This window comes from Rhinolophus sinicus, chromosome 8, assembly GCF_057876585.1.
Source record: "Rhinolophus sinicus isolate RSI-liver-muscle chromosome 8, RSI-T2T, whole genome shotgun sequence".
In the NCBI taxonomy this organism is placed as follows: domain Eukaryota; kingdom Metazoa; phylum Chordata; class Mammalia; order Chiroptera; family Rhinolophidae; genus Rhinolophus; species Rhinolophus sinicus.
The window spans coordinates 50,245,581-50,254,543 of record NC_142508.1 but is presented as its reverse complement, the minus strand read 5'-3'; the positions used below and the strand labels follow the sequence as shown (position 1 = coordinate 50,254,543).

General features: G+C 54.4%; 1 protein-coding gene across 1 annotated transcript in view; it reads right to left on the bottom strand.

Annotated features, from left to right (window-relative positions):
- The window catches only part of SLC7A5 (solute carrier family 7 member 5), a 44,244-nt gene extending 35,830 nt beyond the window's left edge, over positions 1-8,414 (bottom strand). The window contains exon 1 of the mRNA XM_019742706.3: positions 7,808-8,414. Coding sequence (XP_019598265.1) covers positions 7,808-8,348 — 541 coding nt within the window. The 5' untranslated portion in view covers positions 8,349-8,414. The remainder of the gene's footprint in view (positions 1-7,807) is intronic.
- Positions 8,415-8,963: the final 549 nt, after the last annotated feature.

The window sequence follows — 8,963 nt, the reverse complement described above, 5'->3', positions numbered from 1 at the left end:
TGGGGGCAGGAGAGAAAACCTTCAGTCCCTGTACCTGAGAGGTGTAGCATTCAACCAACACCTGTATTTGATAGTTGGGGTAAATGGAGCCCAGAGAGGCTATCCAACTTGCTGAAAGTCACACAGCAATCACCAGGAGTGGGGCCACTCCTGTGCTGACCAGGGTCTTCAATCCTGGCTTCCCATGAGAAGTTCCACAGCAACCTGGCCTGTACTCCTATACCCTGCTAGGTCTGGGAAGACCTGGGCATCAGCCCTAACCAGCTAATTCCAAGGTGCAGCCAGGGCTGAGACCCACCAATGAAGGCAAACCCTGTAGGGCCCCACCCACCATAAACATGACTGAGATGCAAGTCTACTGGGGGCACCCTTGAAGGAGAGGGGACAAGTATGTGGGATCATTGTCCCACATGTCTGAACCAGTCTGGCGTTTCAGAGTGGGGCCTTGCACAGGTGTCTGCTGCTCTCTGGGCCAAGGGTTTCTCACGTGGGACTTGCAGGGAGCGGTGCCCATGAGTGCCTGCCCCAAGCACCCTGAGATGGCAGGCCAGGGATCCCCAGCTTCCCTGCCTGCATGCGCCCTGTTAAGCACAGGCCTGACCCAAGCTATAGAACATGTGTGTTCACGCAAGCCTCCCTTCTACCATGTGAGGCCAACTCAAGGACAGGGCCCAGTCCCCATTCTGCTCCATAGCCCCAGTACAGGGTCTTCATATGGACCGGACAGCACTGGACTTCACTGAGTCCCACCATCCTGGAAAACAGTGAAGGCTGCGAGCTCCCTCCATCACATTCCAGAATGGGCTCACTGCAGAGAAGCCCCACCCTGTTAGCTAGAGGACACTCATGGTATGCATTTACCTGTGACCAGGCTGGACAGACCCTCACATTCCCACTGCCTCAGCAGTGATGGCCTGAATTGCCCATCCCCACCAATCCATTGGAACAAAATGCTGGTTCACCAAAATCTGGTTCGGCCTCTCTCCTTCCCCAGACCCCTGAACTTGGCACCCTCAGCCCAAGCAAATTGCCCCTCCTGGAACAGGCCAGGCTTGTGGGGGAAAAACCTTCTTTACCCATAACACCTCCTGGCTGCCCTCATTCCTCCTCCAATCCTTTTCCTAAGCTCTGAGAGGGTGGGAAAGGAGAACCTTCCCCCAGACTCATAACACACAGGTGTGATTGCATAGGGCATCCAGACTCACCAGAAGTGGGCGCAAGCAGGCCCCACCTTCTCCCTCTCCTGTGCTTGGCAAACCTGTAGCTTCCTCTTGGCCCCTGGAGGGACTGCGGCTCCTGGTCCCCAAGGGCATTCACGGTTCCCCTTGCCAGGCACACCTGCTCTGCCATGTTTGATTTCTGGACAGTCTCTCCAACACCTGACCCTTGCCAGGATGGGATGGCCCACTCATACACCCTCTGCAGGCAGAACCCACCCACCCCAGCCCTGCTCCAGGCTCTGAAACACAGGCCCGGAGAAGCCATGAACCCAGACCACGTTCCACAGCCCAAGGACTCAAAGAGCTTGAGGGACAGAGCCAGTGCCCCACTCAGGCCTCCTGCAGCGGCCCCAGTCTTTCAGCTGATCATGCTAACAGGGTCTCCCACGAGGGAACCAGGTGAAGACGCAGCCAGGCAGCGCACACAGATAGGGACAAAGTGCTGGGCCGGCCAGGGGGGTCACAGTGGGCACCAGGGCTCACGTCTGCTGGCGGTGGCCTTGATGCTGCATTGGCTATCCTTTGAGCAACTCACAGACGATCAGGTCTCAGCAGCGACAGATGTCAGCCAGCACCCAAGGTCAGAGTGACTCAGAGCACGGATCGGGTTGCATGTATCATGCTCCCAGAGCCCGAATGGGAAGTCAATGCTCATTCTTCACAGAGCGGGCAAAACACACTGGGGGAGGGGGAGCTGCAGTTCCAAAAATGTCCTGCCTGGGACAGCCCACTCTCCTGAGCAGTAACAAGAATTCAGCATCCTGCTGGGACCCAGGAAAGAACTGGGGCCGGGGGGTGGGGGTCTCCTGCCATGATGTAGATGAGACACCAACCATCAGAGCCAAGAAGCTGATGGACTGGGCAGCCATCCTGTTGGTGTGAACAGGTGCACTCTGGGCAACTCCCTTGGCCACAATCCAGACAAGGGCCCGAAAAGGTGACACCAAACGGGAGTGTGCAATCACATGGTACTCCTGGCCCCCAGCACATGCTTTGAGTCATGGAAGGAGGGGGCAGTGTGTCCACAGGACAGGGCCTATTGCCACTGGGCAGCTGGAGCCCAGAGGGCGGCTATCAGCCCACCCTGCCCTGGAAGCTTGTTTGGAATGTGATTTTAATAGAAAGATGAAAGGTATATAAGGAGTCTGGTGGCCCCGTCAGGGGGAGAAGCACTTCCCAGGAGTCCGGAACATGGATGAACCTGAGATCCACATGTATCCTCACCCCAGCTAACCAGATGCCTAGACGTGATACTGACACAATCCCAGACCCTTGACACCTGCCACCCTCGCCATAGACGTGGCTGTGTGTCCCCACATGGCTAATGACAAAAGGCCGTGAAGGAGGGTACAGTCTGCGCTCCCAGCCCACCTCTCCCTCAGTTTCCCCAGCCATAAAATGGGGATGACAACACTGATTTCACAGGCTAGAATGCAGAGCATGTGGGAAGAGGGGAATCCAAGGGTACCGGCTAGAAAACATCGTTTCTGCTCTGATGAGGGCACCACTCTCAGGGGAGGGGGTGGGCCTTAGAGGGCCTGAGTAGACCATGACCATACAATTTGGAGTGAATGTGCCTGGTACATATTTCTAGGCAGAGTCTGCACGTTCCGTGGGATTATTAAAGGGAACAATGACCCGGGGGGGAAAAAGGTTAGAAATGCTGGCCAGCATCTCCTGTCTCCCTGGGGGTCACATGTTTCTGTGAAGGACCCAACAGGCATCAGCCCCAGTCCCGTGACTCCGCCTGACTTGCTCCGGTGGCCGGAGTACTTTCATGTCTGTCAAACAAGTCGGATTTCAGTGCTAATTACTGTGCTGTTGTCTGCACTGAGCTCATGGCTTACGATTCTGGGGTCACCAGCTCCTTGGAAACACCCAGAAGCCATTGCTACACGCATCAAGGGGCTCAGCCCTGGCAGCTGGCAGGCAGCCAGACACCTCAAACCAGGTGGGAGTTGTTACACAGGCCTCACTGTGACAGGCCAGGCGCTGGAGTCTCAGGGATACAGTGGTGGACATGTGTGGTATCCCACACCCCCAGGAGCATGGTCACCACCTGGTACTGATGGAGACAAGCTAGGTGGCTAGAAGAATGGGGGTAGGTGTGCTGCCATGGTCTCCCCTCCCCGCTCTGGTCATCACCCCAACTGACCAACTTGCCTGCACGTCAGCTAGCCATGACTCACCCCCACACACACCAAACCCACGCCTCAGGAGGAGCTGAGAACAAGTTGACATTTCTCTCCCTACCCCCCAGGAAAGCCCGAGGCTGGCAGGGCTGACACATGGGATAGGCATTTCATCAGCTCAGACCCCAACAGGAAATGCTGGCAAGCACCTCTGGCTTTTTCCTGCGTTCTCTCCACCCTCTCTCTTCTTTTCTCTAAACCATAAAAGAGCAAGTTCTGGGGCAGCTTGAGATGTTACAGGTAAACACCAGAGGGCAGTGTGAAAAATAAGTCACGGTCACCATGTGACTGGGTCCCCATGTGCCATCATTAAATACACCACGGCCTAGAATGCTCACAAATCCCCAGGCAGGGCTGTGACAAATCCCCATTTCATATACGTGTAAACTGAGGCTCGGGGGTCCCCATGAATTTCTTGAAACAGAACCCAGATCCATCCATGCGCACAGTGGCGGCTCTTTACCTCACACCAGGTAGAAAATATCTCAGGTCATGGGTCCCCCGAGGAACAACAGCTGAGGAACCCTCATTCCGACCCCACACAGATCTGCCTAAGTAAGGGTCATGGTGGGGGACTAACTCAGGCTAGGGGAGCCATGGCCACCTCATGTCTCCAAAAGGGAGAAAGTGCTCTCCAGAACTCAGGAGGGGCCACCATACAGGAAGGGGACCTAGTGCTCCACAGTCCCATTCTCGGCCACCAGCAGACAACCGTACGTGCTGCAAGTAACTAGCAAGTCTGAATGCGGAAGTTGTCCCAGCAGGCATGGTCCTACCCTCCACCCAACTAGAAGAGGGAGAGAGGAGGGTGGGTGACCAGTGGTCTGCAGTCACTCCTCGGATACCTACACATCCTGGGTTGGAGTGACCATGACAGATAGGCTCCAAGTCTTTTCTACAACTAGCCAGAGGGAGAAGTGGGCCAATCCAGACCCCTTCTTCTGAGACCTTCTCCCTTGAGATAAAGGACCAATTAGGCCACAGCTATGTTTCTGAACCACAGTCACTCCCACACACAAGACCCTACCATGGGCTGGCCCTCACCTATTGCCTCCAGCTTGGGCCCCTCCAGAAACCACTGTCCCATTTTAGAGAAAGCGGCCCAGGAAGGAAGGATAAACTACTCAAGGCAAACCCAGCCAGTGAGAACTCACCTTCAGCATGAGTGACTTCTGCCACAAATGCAAAACACAGACTTACCTGAATTTCAAGCTAATGCTAACAAGTTTCCGTTAAGCAATCTATAACCCATGTAAACCTAGTCTCACGCCAAATGCCACATGGCTGTCAAGAAAAAGTTATGGAGCTAGCTTCTCACCTTCATGACTTATTAAAAAGGTGAAAACACCAGAGCTACACTATGAAAAGAGCCCATCTCATCATTTGTATGTCAGATCTACAAGAAAAGGGATTCCCTTCCCCCATTTATATTGTCCCCAGGATCAATTTAAGCACCACGTCACCCTGTTTCACAACACAATTATTTAACAAGCAGAAAGAAACTTGTGGAACGTGCCCAAGGGACTGAAAAGATCAACCAGCAAAATGAGACCTATGTTCCAGAGCCCACGAACACTGCTGGAAAAAGTGGCCCCAGGGCCCTTTCGTGAAGCACCAGCACAGGCTGCTGCTTGGCGAAAGCCACGCTGGGGCACACACCTGCTGCAGAGATGGGCTCCAGGAAGAAAGGGGTGCAGAGCACCCTTTCTCATCTTAAGGGGAAGTTTTAGAACCCAGCTTTTGCGCAGTAATTAAGGACTCGGAAACTTTCTGCGGCTTTTCACTGCCTTCTCAGAAGCCCCTTACAAAGGCAGGCCCCCTCCTTGGACAACCCTAACCTTTCTCTGTGCTGAGTGAGAGCAGCCATGCCAGTCCAGTTAGCTGAGTTCTGTCAGCCTTGGACAAGCCATGTCCCTCTCCAGAAGAGTCAGGCTTTCGACCAGCGCTCGCTCTTGCAGACAGCACATCTCTAGTAGTACTAAAACTCCTCTTCCCATCAGAAACACCCCTACACGACCACACACGTGTCTCACATTCACATGGGTGGTTCAGAGAAAAAGAACTACGGAGGCTGATCAACACATGGAAAAACATCACCTTCACCCCTACTGAAAAGGGTGCGACTGACATGACTCGACCAGATGGGCCCGCAATGCTGTGCGTGACCTGGAGCGCTGGCCAGGACACGTCCACGGCAGCCCTTCTAGAATCTGTCTGAGGATTTACTTACTTAAACCCAAAACTTGAAGAAATAAGGGATCCATTTTTAAAGACTAGAGAGGGGGCCCTTTAAAGATGTTATCTATTTCACTATGTATTGGGCCCAAACATTGTATCATAATCTAGCAATGATGAAAATTGGACAATTAAAATTCTAATGACCAAACAATCCAACAAAAGTCACCTTGCCTTTAGAGAGACTTTCCCGTAATCAGCCCAACATATCATATCATAAAACCCTCAGCTCAAAGCTCACCAGAAGCCACAGGCCTTCCTATTCTCAGGCACATCGACTATTGCTATGCCTATTCCTACCATGTTTCCCTGAAAATAAGACCTAGCCAGAAATCTGCTCTAATGCATCTTTTGGAGCAAAAATTAATATAAGACCAGGTCTTCTATTATATTAGATAAGATCTGGTCTTATAGTAAAATAAGACCGGGTTTTATATTAATTTTTGCTCCAAAAGACTCATTAGAGCTGAGTGCCCGGCTAAGTCTCATTTTCAGGGAAACACGGTAGGTGTGGACCAAAGTTTTTTAAAGCTGAGTACCATATCACTGAGACCTCCCAAAAGGCAAACATTGTCCCTTCACCCGGTGTGACTACCTATTCAGAGTCTCAGGAAAGTGTGATTTCACGCAGCCAAACAAAGTTCTGTCTTGAGTTCTGCCTTCTGGATATGCCACTTTCCAGAGCATCCCTCAGAATTCTGAAATATTCGCCCCCACACCACAGTGAGGCTGATGCAAGAAACTCACTCTACAAGCCCAACAGCACCAACAGACATAGCCAGGCAGAAGCCACTCCAAGTAACTGCAGAGTCCCATAGCTGAGTTTCATAGCTGACTGTACTTATTTGCACAAGCGAGATTTGGCCAAATCCTCAAATCAGGTGGCAGCTCTGAAAGCAGGACACTTCCATGTTGCAAGCCTCCCTAAAGTTTGACCAAGGGGTAGGTGGAAAAACTGCCAACAGCTGAAAGGAAAATCACACGGCATTTGGTACAAATAACTTTTTTATGAAATCCCACGAGAAAACTGTTTGCAAAGCAGCAATTTTCTCTGGCGTGGTTCACTCAAAGGTGAAGACTATACCAGGATTGTGCCCACTAACATACCAGGACCATGTCTACCAACATACTAACACACAGTGGGGCGGAGAGACTGCTCCATGATAGGGACTGCAGCCTGACCGCTGCCGGACCTTCATGCTAGATCCAGCTAGATTTGGGCCAGAACAGAGATTATGTTCCATAAATCCCTCCAGAGTCTGTCCACTCTATGCCCTAGACCCCTCCCTTATGCCCCAGACATACTGGTTCCTGGAACAGGCCCTTGCCCTATGCTGAGCAAGTATGTAAGGCGTTCTCCCCTTACGTGGGGTGGGTCACACCCCAGTACCCCTATTCATTCTGCCCTAACCTATGTAATCCTTTAGCGCCTGCCACATGGCATGAAGGATATCCCTGTTGTTTTGCCACTGCCCAGAAGTGCCTGCTATGTAAGTTACCTTAATAAACTCTTGATGTAATGATGGAGTTGTCAGCCTTTCTTTTGGTCTCTGGACCCTGGGAAATTTTACGTAACATGTATCCACTAACATATCCACCAACACACCAGGACCACACTCACCAACATACTAACACCGTGCGCATTAGGACTATGGCCAATGGCTGTTTGTGAAAACATGGGACCCCCCCCCAAAAGAACCCATCCCAACACATACAAATTTAATCTGCAGTTTTATTACTATGGTTTTTGCATGAGTCAGCCTCTTCTGGCTCCTGTGTGGTGATGTGAAGAGCTCAAATGAATGAATCTTAACTACAATTTCTGTCTCCATAGACAGCACTGGGGAACTCAAACAGGAAACTCGATGTTTCAGACACTACGGAGACTATTACTCAGCTCCAACAGATCTGAATGACTAGGTAGGGAAGTGGAACGCTGGACCCTGCTCTGTGTCACTGCGGAACTCCCAAGGTGATGTGTAAACTAAGTGGGACGCACGTGGGTTCTGGGACCACTGGCCTTTGGCTAGAACTGCTGGAATGGCCTGGGGATGCGGGAGACCCAGGGCTGCGGGGATGGCCGGGGATTCGGAATGGCCGGGGTACGCGGGCACGCGGCTCGCCCTCCCCCCTCAGGCCGGGTCCCGCGCCGTTACTCACGCACGCAGAGACAGGCCACGAGCTTGGCGGCCTCTTCCGGCACCGGGCAGGTGGGGAAGACAGGCTTGAGCAGGTAGGTGGCGAAGACGAGCGCCACGATGTACTGCGAAGAGGGCCGGATGATGAGCAGCTCGATCCAGAGCTTCAGGAAGGCGGGCAGCGAGCCATAGACCTCGAGCATATAGGCATAGTCGCCACCCGACTTGGAGATGGTGGTGCCCAGCTCCGCATAGCAGAGCGCGCCCACGATTGAGAGCACGCCACACACGGCCCACACCACGAGCGCCAGACCTGGCGAGCCGGCCTCCTTGAGCACGCCCGTGGGCGTCACGAAGATGCCTGAGCCGATGATGGTGCCCACGATGATCGCCACGCCGTTGAGTAGCGTGATACTGCGCTGTAGGGTCACGCCCTCGCTCCCCGCGCCCTCCGCGCCCTCCGCGCGCTGAGCAGCCAGCATCCGCTCCTGCGCCTGCTGCTCCTCCTCCTTGGCTGCGGCGGGAGCCGCCGACGCGCGCCGCTTCGGGCCCGCGCCCGCCATGCTGCCGCGCCGCCAGTCGGAGCAGACACAAGGAGCGCGCAGCGGCTCAGAGAGGACCTCTACTACCGCGGGGCTGCCGCTTTTGTAAGCTGCTGCCTGGCCACGCCCCTCCGTCCTCCAGGCCCCGCCCCGCTAGCCCCGCCTCCAGGTCCGGCCCTCCACGCCCAGCCCTGCGTCGTCCCTTTCCCCCGGCAGGCGCCTGCTTTCACCTGCTGCCTCTGGGCCCCGCCCAGCTCTTCCGAAGGCACCGCCCAGCTCGCCCACCAGGCCCCGCCCCCCCAGCCCTGGTCCTCCGCGCACGTGTTGCTCTGGCCAGCCTGGAGAACCGTCCAGGCCCCGCGGGGTCCCGGGAGAGAGGAGCGCATGGTACCGCGCCCTCCTCACCAGCTTCCGCATCTCCCCAGCCCTACTCCCGCGGTGATTCCGAACGCACACCCGGGGACTCCGCCGCCGGTGTGGGCCTGAACACGACCAGGCTGGGAGAAGGCTGTGTAGCAGGGCCGGCCTGGGGCCACAGGACAGGAAGGGTGGGATTTGGAGTGACCCCTGACTTTGGTGCTTAGAGAAGGAAGGCCTGCCTGCACCCGGGGACCAGGGACATATGAAGAGGATCAA